General features: G+C 35.6%; 1 protein-coding gene across 1 annotated transcript in view; it reads left to right on the top strand.

Moving 5' to 3' along the window:
- cemip (cell migration inducing hyaluronidase 1) overlaps positions 1–19,177 on the top strand; it is a 138,230-nt gene extending 119,053 nt beyond the window's left edge. The window contains exons 14-29 of the mRNA XM_077227984.1: positions 809–1,014; positions 2,552–2,621; positions 2,829–2,957; positions 4,172–4,257; positions 4,561–4,692; positions 5,290–5,325; positions 5,623–5,778; positions 7,610–7,790; positions 9,024–9,239; positions 9,537–9,748; positions 11,238–11,423; positions 12,820–13,024; positions 14,690–14,779; positions 15,101–15,258; positions 15,940–16,040; positions 18,035–19,177. Of these exons, the coding sequence (XP_077084099.1) occupies positions 809–1,014; positions 2,552–2,621; positions 2,829–2,957; positions 4,172–4,257; positions 4,561–4,692; positions 5,290–5,325; positions 5,623–5,778; positions 7,610–7,790; positions 9,024–9,239; positions 9,537–9,748; positions 11,238–11,423; positions 12,820–13,024; positions 14,690–14,779; positions 15,101–15,258; positions 15,940–16,040; positions 18,035–18,162 (2,292 nt within the window). The 3' untranslated portion in view covers positions 18,163–19,177. The remainder of the gene's footprint in view (positions 1–808; positions 1,015–2,551; positions 2,622–2,828; positions 2,958–4,171; positions 4,258–4,560; positions 4,693–5,289; positions 5,326–5,622; positions 5,779–7,609; positions 7,791–9,023; positions 9,240–9,536; positions 9,749–11,237; positions 11,424–12,819; positions 13,025–14,689; positions 14,780–15,100; positions 15,259–15,939; positions 16,041–18,034) is intronic.
- The last annotated feature ends 2,319 nt before the right edge of the window (positions 19,178–21,496 follow it).

The following is a 21,496-nucleotide window of genomic DNA, read 5'->3' as shown; positions in this document are numbered from 1 at the left end:
TAGTGGTTTTCATGTTCAGTTGTTGATTACCATGAGAATTACACAAAGGAATGGAAAATATGATCATTTTATCACCCTCATCATGTGGTTTCAAACTAGTATTTTTCTTTGAAATGAAATATTCTTCATTATTGGATAGTCATCCAAAAAGAAATTGTCCACACAAGGAAAGTGGATGGGGATTTATATTGCCAAGCTTAAAGTTGACAAAATATATGTGTATACAATAATATCAGATACTGTATACTGTATTGCACGAACAACATTGCACCTTTTAGATTGAAATTCAATCAATAGGGAGGTTAAAGCAAGCTTCATAGCTCTTAAATTATAGAGGTGAAGACTCCCATAGATCCTGTAATATTATCACTTTAGTCATGTCAAATATAAAATATTGCAGATTTTCATATAATTTCCGATAGATAGATAGATAGATAGATAGATAGATAGATAGATAGATAGATAGATAGATAGATAGATAGATAGATAGATAGATAGATAGATAAAAGTAAATTGGATGAGCATTTATACTGCCAAGTTTAAAAATGTAACAAAAAAGTTGTCAATATGTGCTATATATTATAAGTATTTAAAGCCGTTTTTCTCTAAAAATGTTCACAAACTAAGACTCTCTGCTTCTGTTTTTGATTCTGGTTTATATTAAGAGTAAGTGATAAGTCATATGGGTATTCTTTAACTTGTTTTCACACTTCTTTATGTAGTAGCTATGATTTCGTTTTCCTACCCAATGTTAACAATTGCTAAAAGCCTCCTCTCCTGTCTTCTGATGTTCTTAATTTCCCGGTAGGTGAAAGATGTTGTCGGCTATGATGCTTTAGGACATTGTTTCTTCACTGAGGACGGACCGGAGGAGAGGAATACGTTTGATCATTGTCTGGGTCTTCTGGTGAAGGCCAGCACACTGCTACCCTCCGACAGAGACAGCAAGATGTGCCGTGACATAACCAACGGAGCTTATCCTGGATACGTGGCCAAACCACGGCAGGACTGCAGGTATAAATCACACTGACCTGAGAGATAATGGAGAAAATGGTGTAGATCAAGTGTCTCAAGAAACTAAGAGCATCAAACAAATCGCACCCTAAATCAAAAGAAATGATCAAGAATATGTATGAGTATACAGAATATATAAGTAGATGCAGTATGAAATGTTAATTGTTTATCATATTGCTGTTCAATTTGCATTTCCAATATTTGTCAAACTAATCACAATACTGTATGGCTTTCTATGCAAATCGTGCAGCTCTAATTTTTTTATCGTTAAGAGATATTGTAGCCATGATCATCATTCTAGCTACATTCTGTTGACTCATTCCTCTAACAAACCCTTTTTTTAGTTGTTTTCTCACACTCGCTGGTATTCTTTAATCAAGACGTCCTCTTAAGAAAGCAACAACACAACATGCGGTCGCACTGATGATAGTTTCCGCTCGCACTCATTATTGTTTAATGATTTTTATCCTTAGATGCACTCGCACTTTTTCGAAACTCTGATAATCTTTGCTAATTAAAATAACAACATTCCCACATTAAGAAACCATGGTAAACTCTGGCAGCAAAACTGGGGTTGGGTGTTGACAGTAAATGTGTTTAATCTGAACCGCAGAGCTGCGAGAGCTTGGATTTGCTTTGAAGTGTGCTTAAGTGTGGAACGTTAGGGGGAGGTGAATACTTATGGAATTGAATCCTTTATTTTTGACGATCTGTAGTTGCACATCTTAAAAATGTTATCAATGCGACACAAAGACATAAACGGGCAACAAATGCATGTGATTTTTTTTCCACACGGCTGTTTATCTTCATACAAACACCTTGTCTTTGCATTTAGAATTTAGACCAGTTCCATATAGCATGTGGAACTAACAGGCTTCCGAAGCATTTGGGCATTAAATTGTGTTAAATTGCTAATTGCTCTCATATATATTGCATGAACTTTGCACCTTTTAGATTGAAATTCGGTCAACAGGGAGGTTACAGCTTCAGCTCTTAAATTATAGAAGAGACTGCCATAGATGCTGTGATATTATCGCTTTAGTCAGACGTGATTAAGACATATTGAAATATTGCAGGAAGACATCCCTCACAGATAGGCAGATTACGATAGATGGATGGATGGATGGATGGATGGATGGATGGATGGATGGATGGATGGATGGATGGATGGATAGATAGATAGATAGATAGATAGATAGATAGATAGATAGATAGATAGATAGATAGATAGATAGATAGATAGATAGATAGATAGATAGATAGATAGATAGATAGATAGATAGATAGATAGATAGATAGATGGACAGAAGATAGATAGGTTGTTTTATTTTTCCTGTCAATAATAAAATGGCACAAGCAGAAAAAGGATGATTCTGTCTTTTTTTCACATTAGGTACAGTAGAGCCAGTAATAATCTGTTTGAGACGAGGTTAAGAATGGACATGTGGTAAATGTCAGCCGTGTTTGTTTATGTTTGTGACTGCAGAAGTAGGCAGCAATAAGATCTAATCAGTGTCTTTCTCTTTCTCTTTCTCAGCGCCACCTCCACCTTCTGGATGGCGAACCCCAATAATAATCTCATCAACTGTGCCGCGGCCGGATCCGAGGTGAGTCTCGTTACCACGGCGATGCCTCTGATTAATGGGGCCTTTCCACCTACGATGCTAATTTGTGATGGATCATACAGCGGCATGTGTTGGTTAGCTGTGGATATTTTTTATATACCGCGGTGTGCTCATTCTCTGTGTTTTGTGTCATTAAGGCGGCCATTAGCACTGTCTTACATGTGTGTGTATGTGTGTGTGGCCTTGCAGGAAACTGGATTCTGGTTCATTTTCCACCATGTCCCCACCGGTCCATCAGAGGGCATGTATTCCCCCGGCAAGTCCGAGCATACACCCATGGGGCTGTTCATTAATAACAGAGCTCACTCCAATTACAGGGTGAGTGTGTGTGCATGTGCTGTAGGTGCGTGCCATTGTGAATGAAAGTGGGCCACGGCACCAGAGATATAGGTGCCGCTAGCGCTGCTCTCTGTATACACCACTAAAAGGCAGATGCTTGAGATTGATGATCTTGTTGTTCGACAAAAGGAAGTGGGCGAACGCTTTCTCTAGCGCTCCTGCGGTAATCTATGGCATCATTTTCAGTACGGCCACCGTAATTGAAATATAATTCATTTTGAGCTGCTAGCTACTTAGCCGTTTAATAAAACATGATTTAAGGGTTCGGGAATCTTGGTGTCTTGAGCTGAAACACAGTACCATCCTCAGTCTGAGTGAAGGAATGTATGGCGGTGCACAGGGAAACAAATGTTTATGACGGCAAGGTTTTACAGTGAGATAAAATCATTTTTTTTGCTCATAGTTGGTGTTTTTTGACAATTTTGTTTAGAAATATTGATTTACATTTTTTTTATGTTTTGGAAAAAAAAGTTTCTTCTGCTCACCAAAGGCTGCATTTATTTGATTAGAAATACAGTAAAATCAGTAATATTGTGAACTATTATTACAATTTAAAATCAGTTTTCAATTTGAATATATTTTAAAATGTAATTTACTCCTGTGATGCAAAGCTGAATTTTCAGCATCATTACTCCAGTCTTCAGTGTCACATCATGATCCTTCAGAAATCATTCTAATATGCTGATTATTATCAATGTTGAAAACAGTTGTGCTGCTTAATAATTTTGTGGAAAACTTTTTTTTTTCAGGATGTTTTGATGAATAGAAAGTTCAAAAGAACAGCATTTTTTATGTATTTTAATTAATTTATCAGATTTTTTGTAAACTTTATTTCCTTTTGATCAATTTAATGCATACTTGCTGAATATTAAAATATTCTTACTGACCCCAGGTTTTTGAATGATTGTGTGCAAGGTAAAGTGTGTGTATTGGATTGTGTATTTTCTTCAGCTTTTTGCCTTCATTAGTATGATTAATTATTTTGTAAAAGTACAAGTATTGCATATAGTCTCTTAATTAACATGTGCTCATAAAATCTGCATGGTAATTCTATTTGAGTGGGCAAAAGGTTGTATAATTTGAGTTGGGGTATATGTTACTCTGCAGGATGTCAACAAATCTGTTAGGTTTAGATAAAACACTCATGAATGAGGTCTTGCTTTTCATGTTTTGCTATTTATGTGTCTCGGTAGGCGGGGATGATCCTCGACAATGGAGTGAAGACGACCGAGGCTAATGCGAAGGACAAGAGACCCTACCTCTCCCTCATAGGGGCTAGGTTAGCTTTTACAATTTCCCACTCCTGCTGAAGCATTGGGTTTGGGTGATTCTGCGCTGGTGTTTTAAAGGAATTCATTTTTTGGTCATTTACTCACCCACCTCATGGCTACTTTTTTCAAACAATAAAATAAAAAATAAAACTGAAGCTGTCAAGCTCTGAAACCCACAAAATATTTATAGAAATAGTACACATGACTGGTGCGTTATAACTTTAGCAACCATAAGCACCATGCTGTCCTGCACATCAGCTAACAAAACAAGACATCAGATCCAGCATGGACCAGTGTTCCTTCTTTGGCAGGTATGGCCCACACCAGGATGCAGACCCCTTTAAACCAAGAGTTCCTGCTCTAGTCCACCATTTTGTGGCCTACAAGAACCAGGACCACGGTGCATGGCTGAGAGGAGGAGACATTTGGCTGGATGATTGCCAGTAAGCATTTTGATTCTTGAATTGGCATGCCCTCAAGTTAGAAAATCCCATTTCCCACTGGTAGTTATGCCACAGTGGCCATCTTCTTTCTATTATTTTATTTTATTTATTTATTATGCCATTTTGCCATCTTCTTAGCAGCCTATTTTATTTTATCAATCATATCTAGATGGGACGTTTAAAATGAGCAGCTGTTTTTGTATGATGAAACTGAATTATCACTAAACCTCAACATTTATTAAATATCACTTACTAAATGCAACGTCCACTGAAGGCCTTCATTAAAAAAAAAATTATTTAAATGCACTACATTTTGAAAATAAAATACACACACACATATATATATATATATATATATATATATATATATATATATATATATGTATACGCTTGTGTCAACATAGCTTCAGTAAAATAGCTTTACACGAGGCAAATAAACTCTACTTCTGGTTTAGCGTCTCTGACACAGACTTATGGCTTCAATCATGTGTGCGAGTCATTTGTGATTGTGTGCGCTCTAGAATCTGATGAGCGTTATTGCATTGTGCATGGCATGTGGTCAGCACTGACGTATCCCTTCATCTTAATTGCACACAGGTTCGCTGATAATGGAATCGGCTTGACCCTCGCCAGGTAAAACCCACTAATCACCATTTTTCCTTTATTCGATTATTTTCTTTGCACACATTTCAGCAGTCTAAAAATGAAATGTTCATATTTGCTGAATTCATTATAGCACAGGGCATAGTGCCTGTAATTGGAAAATGCCTTATATGGGCGGCTTCTTAAGATGCAGTAAAGGAGTGTGGGCTTTTGTGGGAATGTGAAAGTAATTTATTGGTGAGAACGCAGAAAATATGTGCTGTTTATTCTCAAAAGGTGAGGAATCGCTCTGCATTTTTCTGACTTGGTGCTTCTTTGCTTGCATAGTGGCGGAACATTCCCGGATGACGACGGCTCCCGTCAAGAGGTGAAGAACTCTCTGTTTGTGGGAGAGAGTGGGAACAGAGGGATGCACGACCTGAATGATCAATCCTGGGGACCGGGCGGCCCTGATCATCTCGGCAGGTCTCTACCGAGAGGAACGTGAGTGCTGTGAACATCGGTTTTCCCTTTATCTTTCTATTGCACAACAAAACACTGTTTTAAAGTGTTGTGAATTGTGTGGATCTATGGAATTGTGAGGTTTCCAGGGAAGCATTTGTTCAATTTTGTTGCCTTTCAAAGAGAACATTGTCTGTAACCTTGGTTCTGACTTTGACCTATTGATGTCCAGATTTCTCCCAGAAATGTCTGTAAGGTGCTGTGAGCCATTTTTGTGAAAAATATGCCCATTAGTTGTCAGATATTAGGTGTTCTGATATATCACAGCTATTTGTAGGCTTGGTAAACTGCAAGACACGTTTTTAAAACATTAAACTATAGTCACCTAAAAAAATTCAAAAGAGGGATAGAACGTTCAGCAACTTTAGTTGTTCGCAGGCTGAAGTGTGTTGTCAGTATAATTCTATATTTGCAATTTATTTACTTCTGTTATATGACATTTATATGCAAGATATTCAAAGTAAAAAAAAATGTAGGCTTGATTTTATTCATCAGGAATTGATTGGACGCTCCATAGGGGAATTAAATGGGTTGAAATATAAAAAGGCATCATAACGTCAGTCGAAAAAGGAATAGTTTGCACTGTTTTTCTTTGAAATATGGTGATGAATATGTATTAAGAAAGTTTGATTTCATGTGTAGTTTCTGCCCCATTTGCAGTAAACCAAATAGTGAAAACAAATATAGCTGCAAGCCACAATTAGTGGAATCCAGCCGGTACAGTAAACTGTAAAGATGAAATATGCTTATTGAGTTCTGTGTTTACAATTGGGGAAATCAATCCAAAGTTCCAGGTTTTACTTTGTTTTCTCTGACATCTCAGAGCAATTTATCACTAGACTCTTTATACCTGACAGGGCTTGAGGATTTCATGTGCTTGACTTTCATCTGTAATACTGCAGCTCAACACGTTACTTTATATTCCTTGTCCGCTGCTCCCTTAGAAAATGCTGGATTTGCATAGATGTATACAAAAAGTGAATGATAAAACACATTTATCACTGACAAATTCCATCTTTATTGCATCCTATCTATATATCTCTCTTTGAAAACTATCCAAGTGTCAGGCGCGTTCTTCAAACTTCAAAAGCATTCTTCTTTTAGAAATAACTTTAATTGGACACTTCAGCCATCATTGTCATTTTGAATTTGTTTGTTCTAGAGAAGAGCCGTTTGTGAAAACGATCCACATTTTAAAAGTAAAGTGTGCAATTTCTGCACCACTAGTGGCATCAAACTGAATTACAAAAACAATGACTGTTTTCAAACCAGATTGAATTTCTGAACCACTAAAGTCACAAAATTGCATTGTCAATCTTGCATTTCTTGGGCTTGGCCGGCGTTTAGAATGTTCAAAATGTAACGGCTAGTTGCTAGGAAACCATACATCCCATACATCCCAAAATTACATAATATTCAATTAACCCCAGACCCTTCATGCATGCAATATTTGGTGAGTTTCTACCACTCGGACAGAAAGTTGTAGCTGTTCAAACTGAGGAAGAAAGGAGTAAGAGGAAAAGCAGTACGCTTTATTCGTTTCCAAGTAATGCATTATTTTTTTCCGTCTTGTTTAAATAATAATAGTAATAAACAACACTCTCAATCAAGTTATCTCAAGGTTTTTCTCAAGACAAGGCAAAAATAATATTGTATTGTTATTCTATTTAGTGCAACTAGTTTCTCAGAAAATATTATTTCGGTTTATTTTGTAAATGTTTCCACTGCATTACATTGACCAAATGTCCCATCATGGGTGTTATTTGATGAATGCAAACCAGTTCAGCAATGTCATTGCCCCTCTGCCCTGCAGGGACTTCCCTATTCGTGGAATGCAAATCTACGACGGGCCGATCAACGTCCAGAACTGCACATTCCGCAAATTCATAGCTCTTGACGGACGCCACACAAGCGCTTTTGGTTTCCGCCTGAACAACTCCTGGCAGAGCTGCCCGAACAACAACGTCACTGACATCACCTTCGACGATGTGCCGGTAAGCGATGTCGGGTATCATCCAGATCTCTGTGGACCTTTGTGACTCTGTTACAAAATATATGTCAGCGCTCTTTGTGCTGCTTAATAAAAGTGGATGAGGACACTGTCTCTGAGCTATTTCAGGAACTTTGATTGATTTTGTGGAGGATGTCAAAGAGGATTATAACATTTCTGAGTGTCTTCTAGCTGACAGAGGTTGTCCTTCCTCTGGTTATAATCACCTCCCCCTCCTCCCTCATGTCACTTCCAATAGTCAGATATGAGGCTTCATTGGCTTCATTTATGCTGCAAGGTCTAAAGCACAGATCTGATTAGGATTGTGTGGCGGCACATACTGTACGACTGTAGAAATGTGGATCATTGTTTATTATGATATATTTGCGTATATATTTTTGAAAACAACTTAGAAACATGGAAGAAAAGAAAAAAAGCCAATCAAGGCAAGGCATAATGTACAAAGTGGAGTTTAGTTGCAGGTTGCAACAGTAATAAAGAATGTAACAGTTGTGCAGCCACTGATCTGAGTATAAATATTTAGTAACGGCATTGAACATGGCACATCCGATCAGAATTTAGCGCCATAAATATTAATAGATAATATTATGATACTATTATTTAACTTTTCTATGTTTTGTTGTGTTTAATTAACCAGAATATGCAAAAATAGGCATTACCATGTGGTTGCTTAATATACAAGGTTATCTGCTATACAATACCAAAACGATTTTTTTAAAAGAAATTAATACTTTTATTGAGCAAGGATGCCTTCAATTGTTTGTAAAGACATTTATGATGTTACAAAAGATTTCTGTTTCAAATAAATGCTGTTATTTTGAACGTTCTATTCATCAAAGAATCCTTAAAAAAAATGATCATGTTATCCACAGAAATATACATATTGATCGTGGTAAGAAATGATTCTTGAGCAGCAAATCAGCATATTCGAATGATTTCTTAAGGATCATGCAACACTGAAGACTAGAGTAATGTGTAAACAAACGTGAAAAAGATATTTCAGACCTCATGTAAAATATTTGTTTGAGTTTTATGTCAAATTTAGAACCAGATGCAAAAAATCAGATGCAAACAAAGCTGTTACGTGATTTGATCTGTGACGGATATTGGTTTAAAAGTACAGTTGTTGGCTTAAAAAAATATATTTTGTGGAATAAAGACAAGTCAGTTATAAATAGCGTCCTTATTTCCTTCGTCTCTCTGATTGTGGCTCTAGATCACTTCACGTGTATTCTTTGGTGAACCGGGTCCCTGGTTTAACAAGATGGAGATGGATGGCGACAAGACAACCATTTTCCATGACATCGATGGTTCGGTTAGCGAATACCCAGGCGCTTTCCTAGTCAAAGAGGACAACTGGCTCCTGAGACACCCTGACTGCATTGACATCCCCGACTGGAGAGCTGCCATCTGCAGCGGGCACTACGCCCAGGTGAGTCCAACTCAGAGCCATCCACACCCTCCCGTTACTCCCAAAACAGTCCCATGTTTAGTGTCAGCAGCCTTCATTCGGGCAGTCGGTACACAAGCATCTACACGCAAACAGCGACGTTTCCCGAGCAGCACCTTGTTTGTTTGGTACATTCCAAGAAACGACAAAACCAGACACCTTGTTATTTAGCCGCCTTTGAAATTCGCTTTCAGAGAGAAAGGCAATCAGTCTGTCAAACACTCAAGCGCTTTTTCACACGCTCTTAAATACCGTGCAAAATATTCTGCCCCCCTCCAGATTTACGTCCAGACCCGAAACCCAGCCAACCTTAACATGAAGATGGTGAAGGATGAGTATCCAGACAAACCTCTGGAGCTGGTTGGTGCTCTGGGAAAGAGGAACCATTACCAGCAGTTTCAGCCCGTGGTCACACTGGGAAAAGGATACACCATGCACTGGGACCAAGCGGCTCCTGCTGAGGTCACTGTCTGGCTCATTAACTTCAACAGGTCAGTGACTGATCAACTCCATCAACTATGCAATAGTCTTGATAGTTTTTACTCGGGTTCAAGCCTTTTTCTTGACAAAATTCACAGTAAATGTATACTCTTTCACAATTAAAATGTACGGTCCCCCAGCAGTTTTCCATCTAAATATAAGCTATTTGAAAGCAAAGAAATTAAGACAGCCATAAACATTAGTTTTACTGTTTTACTGTTGTTCTGTAAAAATAATAATAATAATTTATATATATATATATATATATATATATATATATATGTTTATGTGTGTGTGTGTATAAACAAAGTTTATAAAGAAATATATATATACATATATAATGGTCCCCATGAGGAAAACATCTTATAAATCATAAATCAGAAAGTTTTATGGTTTATGAGTAGTGTTCGTGTTAGTGTAAGTGTAAGGGGATTGAATATACAGTTTGTACAGTATAAAAATCATTATGTCTATGGAAAGTCCCCAAAAAAGATGAAAACACAACTCGTATGTGTGCTTCTTATAACAACCCTATATGCTGAGACAACTATAAGAAAGTTAGTTCACAAGATTCCGACCAGACCAACAACAAAATTTGCTCAACCAATGGAGTGGGTTTGGGGGCTGGACATTCTCTGTCTCCAACCAATGGCAGATGGGTCGAGTGCTCAGGATGCCAGCCAATTTTTTTGTCATCTGGTTCTTTATATTAGTCCTTCATGTGTAAATGCAGCCTAATAGACTAGTCTCTGTGCCATAAATTATAATTAAGCCACAATATTAACAAGAAACCTAGGAAATCACTCACTGCTCTTCGGATAACTTTAATAGCTCTAAAAAGCCCTCTAGAATCAAACATGAACACAAATTAGGCCAATAGAAAAAAAGAAACTGGACAGCTGATTTTAATTGTTTACTCAGTCAAACTCCAACAGCATCACTATTAATGTATCATAATTCTTTGACAGTAATCAAAATAATTAATTGTGGATGTGATTCCTTCAGTATTAGTCTAATTTTTAATGTTTACTTATATATTTATTTATGGTTGTAATTTGTTTCTTTGTTCTGCTTTTCATCTATTTGTCTTGAAATTACTTGTGAGAACATCAAGCAATTTTTTACTTATTTAAGGAACAATTAAGAGCTGCATGCAATTTTTTGTTTTGATGAAGTTCATATTAATAATTCAACTCTTTGAATAAAGGATGCAGTACTTCCAGTACCTCATGAACAGATCAAAATAAAGTACGAAGTTTTAAAAAAAATACATTAAAGAGAGAGATCTGCACACATTTATGTTATTCACATTAATAGATTAAAATAGCAACATTCGTAACAGTGATTATAAATTATATTCACTAAATGAAATGCACATCATCTTGCTCTCCAACGACTATGGTGCCCCCTAGTGGTTGATGAAAATACTAAAACACATAATGTCGAACTACAGTTACCATGCTTTATTAATTTAAAGCAGTATTTTTGCTTCTTTTACAGAAATGACTGGATAAATATGGGGATCTGCTATCCAAAAGGCACAATGTTCACCATTATCTCCGACATCCACAACCGCCTCACCAAAGAGACGAGGAAGACTGGGGTGTTCATGAGGACCACTGTGAGAGAAAAGATGGGCGACTCTCACCAGACAAGAGGATATTACTACTGGGAGGAGGACACTGGGTAAGAGCAGATGTCCTCTCAGTCTCCACATGCTGGGATTATATAGTCCCTGTACGACACTGTCTGCACTCCTGTTTGCAACTTCAGATCTGGTGGTAGTGAATGCAAATAGATGTCTTAGAAATAGCCTTTTTGCCAGTTTTAACGAAAAGAAGTTGAGAGAAGACAAGAAATGATGCAGAGAAGTAAGGGAACAGGATCAGCAAAATGACACGACTCAGAGTTGGCGCATCATGTGCACTATGTGCATTTAGGTCACTAAATGCAATACTGATTAATTAAATCAGTGTACAAATAAAAATAATAAAATTAATTTAATATTAATAAATAGTTTTGAACTCCCATCAGCTCCGAGCTTATCAATTTAATAATTAATAATAGATCATTGTAACTTATTACTATTTACATTATTATTAATTTAAATATTAATATAATTGTAATTTATTTATTTTATATATATATATATATATATATATATATATATATATATATATATATAGTCAATAGTGCATGTATATATGCACTAGTCAATAGTGTGGAATTATTAACTATTATTAACTATTTATAATTATTAATTATTAACTCATTGTATTTGACATATTTTAAAGTTTTTTTTCCTTCAAAAAATGTCTTCATGCCTTAAAACAGCTTGAATGTAACTCTACACTCTAGCCTCATTACAGTTTTTCTCAGTCGCTTTGGTGCTTTCTAAAATCATCCTTAATATTTCCAAAGAAGTATGTACATTGAGACCGTCTGTTGTTCACTGCAGTTTTAAGGAGAAAATACTCAGCAATGTTGTTGACATGAATTTGCACATGGTTTGTCTTAAAGCATATTAAAAACACCTCATAGGCATAATACATGACATTAAAAGCTTGATTTTCACCACGGTGAATGAAATAAGGGTACGATTTTTTAATGTTAAAATTAACATAGACCTGATCACTTTCAAACAGTTTTTAAAAATCACAGAACAGAATGGATTCATTATAATGTCAAATTGAATAAATATGTTAATGGTGTTTAAAAAAAATTACGTCAAACATATTAAAATTTAAATGTGTGCGTTTTTCTATTGACAGGTCTAATAGAAAATCATACTGAACAAAGTAGTAGTAATTATAAGACATCTGTGTTATGATAGAGGACGGAAATATAGCTGTCGTCGATTTAATGATGTCAGTCTTCCTTTGCTAATGAAACATAATTAAATTGTAGGAATGATTAATATCACTCAATTGGAACTGCTCTGAAATTACCCAGAAGGCTGGATGCTAAACGCTAGTTTTGTCAATTATTATAAGTTTTGATGTCATTTTAGAAGTGTCACAGCTTCCAAACTCATGAAACTGTCATTCCTGTTGGTGTGCTGATCTGTGGTGTTTGTCTGCAGGCTGCTGTTCCTCAAAATCAAAGCGCACAATGAGAAGGAAGATTTTGCGTTCTGCTCGGTGAAGGGTTGTGAAAGAGTGAAGATCAAAGCGGTGATTCCCCCCAGCAGCGGCCCCAGTGACTGCATGGCTGAAGCCTATCCCAAATACGCAGAGATGCCCGTCGTAGATGTGCCTATGCCCAAAAAACTGCCTCGCTCAAGACTGGTGAGGAGACAGTTTTGACTTTTGAAAGCCTCTGGGGTGTAATGCTGCGAGTCAGATGTGAGATATTCCTGCTGGGTTTCTCGAACTTGCTCGATGCTCTGAAGATGATGTATAAAGAAACAAAATAGCTTTTGTTAGTTTTGCAGGTGTTTAGTTGTCTCCTGGCAATCAAACGGTGCAGGATATGAATGATACTATATTGTGCATTTGTTCTGCGGTTATCAGCAGGATCATTTATGTGTTTTGCTCACTTGTGACTGCAAACTTTTCCTGAACAGGTTTTATTATCATATGATGCATTTTATTTACATAACCATATTACGCAGCCCCTAAAGGGACATGGTGACGGAATAATATGAGATGGGAGGAAAAAAAATTCCATTGCTTTCGCATTTGCTTGCAAAGAACGCAAAGTTTCTCAGGGAAACGCAAAATATCGATCTATCTTCTATCTATCTATCTATCTATCTATCTATCTATCTATCTATCTATCTATCTATCTATCTATCTATCTATCTATCTTCTGTCTATCTATCTATCTATCTATCTATCTATCTATCTATCTATCTATCTATCTATCTATCTTCTGTCTATCTATCTATCTATCTATCTATCTTCTATCTATCTATCTATCTATCTATCTATCTATCTATCTATCTATCTATCTATCTTCTGTCTATCTATCTATCTATCTATCTATCTATCTATCTATCTATCTATCTATCCTCTGTCTATCTATCTATCTATCTATCTATCTATCTATCTATCTATCTATCTATCTATCTATCTATCTATCTATCTATCTATCTTCTGTCTATCTATCTATCTATCTATCTATCTATCTATCTATCTATCTATCTATCTATCCTCTGTCTATCTATCTATCTATCTATCTATCTATCTATCTATCTATCTATCTAGAGATATAGATAGAAATATGGGTATACTACATATTCAAATATAACTAATAAAGGAAAGAAATAAAGAAAGAAATGAGAGGTGTACACAATATATATAAACATGTAGCTTATGTTTTAATAATTTATATATATATATATATATATATATATAATTCTGTCAATTTGCTATCAATAAAATCATACATATAATTATTTTCTGTTATTTGCTATGAAAAACATACATACATGTTTTAAATAATTATATGTATGATTTTATTGATAGCAAATTGACAGAATTATATATATATATATATATATATATATATATATATATATATAAATTATTAAAACATAAGCTACATGTTTATATATATTGTGTACACCTCTCATTTCTTTCTTTATTTCTTTCCTTTATTAGTTATATTTGAATATGTAGTATACCCATATTTCTATCTATATCTCTAGATAGATAGATAGATAGATAGATAGATAGACAGAAGATAGATAGATAGATAGATAGATAGATAGATAGATAGATAGATAGATAGATAGATAGATAGATAGATAGATAGATAGAAGCAAGCAGAAAAATGAGAAAATCTGATATTCTGAGCTGAATAGAACACAGTATATTCATAACGGCAGTTCAAGTTTATCGTATGTTCAGGAATTTTTATATGCCTGTTTTAAGTACAAATATCAAGCAAGAAAGTATTATCATAAAATATCATATTATTGTAATCACATTTCCCTGTTTTCTCTATAGCCTCACGCAACGGAGCACTTCCTTGAAGTCAAACTAGAGTCATATTTCACACGCTTCTTCCACATCAAAGAGTACTTCGCCTATACAGAGGTACAAACTCTTAATCATGTGTCTTTACTTTATCAAGCTTTGAGTTTTATAAAGAACTGAATCAAACCTTTCAAATCAGTTCTTATTTACTAGTTAGCCTGCCTAAACCCTGTAGACACAACTTGGTGTTAATAATAACTTAATTTCAACGCTAATCTAAAAATATAACGAGAATAAAGATGCTAGCTCTTATTTCCATATATTTTGTTTTCGTCAATATAGCAAAAAAGAATATAGAAATAGAAACTTATGAGACGTACTGAACAAAATGATAAAGGAAAAACTTCGAAACAAATGAAAATAAAGTTATTGTTTCTGTAGGTGAATGGCAAGAAGATCTACCAATCAGAAGACGGAGTGCATGTGTCTGTGATCGACGGTCACAGCGGTAAAATGCTGGAGTCTAAAGGCTTTAGGAACTCCATACTGATGGGCATACCAGCTCAGCTAGAAAACTACATCAACAACCTCAAAGACGAGTAAGACTAACAGAAAAACAAATGCATGAATATTTTACGTGCATTCAAAATCAAAATACACATGCAATGAAATGTTATGCTTTTTTAAATGACTATGCTGTATCATTAAAACCACCGTTAGCCTACTTTTGTAAATGAAACCAAAACAGCTGTTACTGAGTCAAAAATGCTCTTTTTTGATTCAGTTTTTAAAGCATTATATATATATATATATATATATATAAAGCACTTCATTATCAGCTAAGTGTGAAGCCATCTGAGATGTTTGACTTCCTGTAGGGCTTTAATGTGTTGAATTCAAGTGAATCAAACAGACTTTTTTGCTGCACGTGGCGCTATCCACTGCGCTGTGAAGTTCTGCACTGTTGATGTGTTTGGATTCTCACAGAAAAGCACTGAACTGGAAAGATCACACAGTCATGTAGCGAGAGAGAAATTGCATGTTGCACATGCTTCAATGGCCTTGCAATGTAGCTTGGGCAGTCACTGAAAAATGTGAAAAAACTAAACTATGATTTCACAAGTTTTATCTGTAGGTAAAGTAAAAGAAGTGAAACTTGATTTCTGGGACCAGTTCAGAGGATGTATTTGTTCAAAGAACTATTCTTTAATGTCTCTTTTTGTATTTGTTCCTCAATTGAACTGCTGTGTCTGATAGGAACTCATTTTTTGCACTGGCAGGTCAGTGGTTTTGATCACCTCTAAAGGGAAGCTGGTCACCAGAGGGCCATGGACCAAAATCCTCGAGACCCTCGGAGCCGATCAGACAGTGAAGTTGAAAGGTAATACCATTCACACATTCAGCTTAGTGGTAGATTTAGTACGTAAAGTCATTCACATTTTTATATATATATAATTCATATTTATATATATATATATATATAATTTTTTTTTTAAAAGAAATTAATAGTTTACATTCATCAAAGCTGAATAAAATTGATCAAAAGTCACAGTTAAAATGCCTTGAAATTGAAGTTGTGAGAGTCTTTAATCTTCCCTATAGTGACATACTATACTATATTGACCTATAGAAACTCCTTATATGTAGGGCGGGACTTGATTTTTTTCATTGGGAATTGATTGGATGGTTGTGGTTTGCTATTGGTGGATCTCATGTAAATGACATGTTGTCCCGCCCACACCCCAGTAAACACATCATTAGAGAAGAGAAGAGATGTCACTGAGGGGAAGTTATTTTGATAAAAGATTACAGGACACATGAATTTAATGAAAATAATGATGTGCATGGATAAATCATTTATAATAAGATAAGATTCATCAAAATAAGATTTGTCAATTTGATTTCATGGTGACTTTAAAATATATTAAAATAAAATAACAAAAAGTATATTAAATTGTATCAATATTACTGTTTTTAACTATGTTTGAGCAAATAAATGCAGTCTTGGTGAGCAGGAGAGACTTATATTAAAGACTTATAAAATTATTGACCCTAAACTTTTGAACAAAATGTCTAAGATACTGGTTTACGCTTATTTTTGGCTATAGAGTTTTATCCCAGTGTTATTTGGGATTCTTTATGGTAAATTTCAACCAAACAAAGTGAAGCCCTCAGACAATGAAAGAAAAAGCAGTCAACTTGTGTGAAGAGAAGCCGTTTTCTGGGCCGGACAGACACACACACACACACACACACACACACACACACACACACACACACACACACACACACACACACACACACACACACACACACACACACACACACACACACACATACCAGAGCAGCAGGGTCCTTCCTCTCGACCCTCCCTTCACATATTATATTTATCATGTCGAATTGTCAGTTCAGCAGGCGAAGCCCCTTCAGTTTACATACCAATTCCTTCCCACTGGCTCGTTTCGTGAACATATTTCACGGGTCACACGGCATGCAGAGTCTGTATTGAAATACTAAAGGAATAAAAATGAAAAACACAAGATTCTATAATAATGATCATCTGACTCTACTCCTGTTTATTTCATGGATACTAAATAAATAGATAATTAATAGATAGATAATTTGACATTTATTTTAACATGAAACAACACAGCTACCCTGCCATTTAGTAAGATTCATATTCAGCAAGGACACATTCAATTGATCAAAAGTGACTGTAAAGACATTTATATGATTTCTATTTCAAATAAATGCAGTTAGTTTAAACTTTCTATTCACTAAAAAAAATATTAAGCAGCACACCTGTTTTCAACATTGATAATAATAAGAAGAAATGTTTCTTGAGCAGCAAATCATCATATTAGAGTGATTTCTGAAGGATCATGTGACACTGAAGACTGGAGTCATGATGCTGAAAGTTCAGCTTTGCATCAGGAATAAATTACATATTCAAATATATTCAAATTGAAAACTTATTACTGTAGGTAAATTGTGATAATAGTTTACTATATTACTGTTTTATTGTATTTTTGATCAAATAAGTGCAGTATTGGTGAGCATAATGCTTTTGAAGGCTTTTTTTAAAAACATTAAAAACATCTTACAGACCCCAAGCTTTTGAACGGTAGGATATCTGTTGCCAGGGATGACAGTCAATCATAAAGTAATGGCGTCAATATACAACAGTATTTGCCTGTAAAATGTTGCGTTTGACCAATCAGAATCAAATATTTTAAGCTGCCTTTTTATAATTACCACAACAAATGTTGGCAAAAGTTAAAATTCATGGTAAAAACTTAAACTGGCCATGTCTTAAATTTTTGTCATGAATGAGGTCCAACAGCTCTAAGTTTGCAACGTTTTTTCTCTAACCAGATAAACTTGCCTTTGTGGGCTTCAAAGGCTCCTTCCGGCCAGATTGGGTGAGGATGAATGTTGATGAAGAGCGGGCCAAACTCCACCAAGTCCTGCCCATCCCTGTGATTAAGATGATGAAGCTATGAAGAAGAGCGGCACACATGCAGGCAGGACATCTCAGACTCGCAGTAGCACCACTGCCAGCTTCGCCAGGACTACTGAACCCAAACCACCAATCAGAACCGAGCATGTGTTTATGTTACCTAGTAACCCCTCTAAGCAGATTCCATTATATGTGACAACGTGGATTTGACAACGTGATTTTTGGATTGTGTCGTCAGTTGATTATACTTGAGATTCAACGGGAGAAAAAAAACTTAAAAAAAAACTAAAAACAAATCTCAACATTCCTTGTTTTCGACCCTCTCGGTGATGTTTGCGTTCATGTTACAACATATGTTTTTTCTAAATATGTAGAAAAAGATGTTTCAGATTCTAAATGTTGTGGGGTTTCTTCATTTTAATTGTCACGCACAAGAGTTGGTTTCGTTTGTGATGAGCAAGAGAGCCAGCAAAAAATGGAACAGGTCACCCTAAAATGAAAATTTACGGAAATAACCATAAAAATTTGAGACAACCTGAGAGTGAATTCTCATTTTCCAGTGAACTGTTCCTTTAAATCCAACAGTCAAGAATGGATTTGAATCTGAGCATTAGTAAATGTCAGTCTATCATAAAATGATCAAATCTGTGACGAATTGGCGAAAGTGTCCCTTTGCCGAAATAGCTGGTCTTTTTTCGGAGATTGTAATTTGTTAGTGTTTTTGTATGTTTTGTGTGTTTCTTAAAAAAAAAATCCTGATTGATAACAGAGATATATTTTATACTTATTTATTGTACAGGCACTATTACGCAAATCCAGAAGGGACATCTTTCAAGGGACTTTTAAGTTGTAATGTAATTCTGTCCTCTCTGTAAAAAACTCAACCTTTAAGTACAATTTTCACTTTAGTGTATAATTCAAATATACATTACATTAACTTTAAGTTGTATATGGATGTGATGTAAATGTGAATGATTCCCAAGTAATAAAAAAAATGTATTACTTTAGATAAGAAAAAAATGTAAAGATTTTTGTACAGAAATAAATTTTTCCTCACATCTTTGGAGTGATGCTATGTTTGTGTGTGTAGTAAAAGGTAAAGCCATGTTGGCATTGATGTTGCTATATATTCCTATCAACACAAAGTGATACTGGAATGTGTCTCCAGCTCAGCTGACACTATAACCCAAGCTCATGTTGATTGATGGTATGTATCTAGTGTTTTCTTGGGGTGGGGGTCTGTGAAGATTTTCTTCAGCAGATGGTGAGGAAATATGACCATGGAGGCCATACCGGACAAGGGTGGATCCTGCGTTCTGAACATGCATGAATGTACACTAATGATCTGGACATGTTTGCAGAGTAAAGCACGCTGAAGTGGTCGATGGTCAGCATTACTTCAGAAATGAGAAAACTACATTGGCTTTCTTGAAAGTCATCATGGGGTTGCTGGCAGTGTTTTCTGGAATGTTGAATCTTCTTATTTTACCTAATTTAGTGCAGCTCAGCTCGAATCGATGAAACTGATTTAAACCCTCATGCTCTCCTCGAAAACCCTTATTCCATCAACATTTGACAGTTGGTTGGCAGTTTTTGTTTGGTTTGGACAATGCTGGTCATCAGCTGTCATCTCAAATGGCATGTCCACAAATTGGACATGCAAAAATAGAAAAAAAATGGTTTTTCATCAGTCTTCCAGAAACCAAATTAAAATTTTTTGTAGCATGTTTGAGGTAGAAATGATCACTGGATTGGTCTGCATGTTTGGTTCATGGCTTTGAAAGATATGCAGAACATTGAGGCGTTTAGTCATAAAAACTAGACATTCATGAGCAGAATTATAAAACTGCAATTATAACATCATGAATCAAACAACCGCTATTTACTATTATGGTTTCTTGTGGAAGGAGACGACAGGATAAAAAAAGCTCGTTATGCATACAAGTTCTTACAAGTAAAAATCTGTTTGTTCATAAATAAACATTTAGAAGGCTATAGAAACTGTAATGAATTTTGCATCTGAGCTCTCCATTAGTTTGCCATAAATACATTGTCACATTGTTCTGTCAGGATTGGACAAATGTGTCAATGTAGGATGATGAACAACAATGCCTGCAAGAATGCATGAATGTTTAATGGATGATAGCACACACAGAAAAAAATCTTTTATTATTTCAATTAGATCACATTTATCATTCAGTTAAGTGCTGAAAAGCTCACAGCTTTCCATGGGGTGTACTTGCGTTTTCCCGGGTATCATGGCATATGGTGCTTCAGAAGGGAAAGAATGATCGATTACTCTATTAGCGCCTAATGTTGCTCTCTTTCAAACTGGGGCAATGACTCTCTGCTGCTGCTAAATTCATTTTCTTTGCCAGAAGCTGTTTGACTGATTTCAGATCAGTTCGTTTCTGCCACATGATCCTCCAAAAGCATTTCAACATCCTTCAGAAAGCTGTTATGTAAACCTTCAGATAAATCAGACGAGTCGTTCTATTGCTGCTGAGCGACTGCTCGTGTAAACCTAGTTGTTGTATAAAAGAGTAAAAAAAAAAAGATTTTTAGAAATTGTAAGCAGACAGTAAATAAATGTTTTTTTGTCGAGACTGATGGTTGTAGTGAACAAAAAAAAAAGTTAAATAGCGCAAGCTTCATGCGCCACACATTACATTTTCTGCAAAATGTGAACATGAACACGATCTGACACAAACGGTAAACGAAATGCAGAGGTGTGCAGTGTGAACATGATGGATATTGTAGTTCTACACTAAATATGAGCATTTACTCATATCGCTTGCACAAAAACAGATTCAGTATTCCTCAAAATGAATTAAAACCGTGAAATGCAAACATGCAATAAAATGTTAAATAACACAAATATAACCTACTTTATTTAATCTCTCTTTATTAACCAATGTCTTTTAAAACCAAAGCTTTAAAGCAACACCAAGTGACTTTTCCTCTGCGGTCGCCCTACAGGTTGGAAGCGGAATTGTCCATTACCGGTGTCGTAAATAATTTAGCCTAAGGCAGCCTACTGAGATACGCACACGCCCTCTGTTTATCCAGCACCGGCTTTGGAATCAACAATGGCCACAGACAAGGTAGAGTAGCCTATGGTGCATGATTTTACGAAAGTGTGATGTATTGCGACATCACAAACGAGCAATTGTAACACTTGCCGTAAAGCAAGTCAAATTAGTAGTTTTCTTATGTCTCATTAGAACTACAGAAACGCGACCCGATCTGGCAATCTAATGTGTGAATATATCAGATAAAGGACCGCAAAGTTGTGGCATAAGTGCATTTCACCATGTCACGACTTGATGAACCACTGAAACGATTTTGGAAACACTATTTTAAGGTAAAAATTCTTA

Source organism: Siphateles boraxobius, unplaced genomic scaffold, assembly GCF_051911475.1.
Source record: "Siphateles boraxobius isolate OS27281-9 unplaced genomic scaffold, OSU_SipBor_1 130, whole genome shotgun sequence".
Classification (NCBI taxonomy): Eukaryota; Metazoa; Chordata; class Actinopteri; order Cypriniformes; family Leuciscidae; genus Siphateles; species Siphateles boraxobius.
The sequence above is the reverse complement of the archived record's forward strand: the minus strand, read 5'-3'. Positions and strand labels throughout refer to the sequence as shown.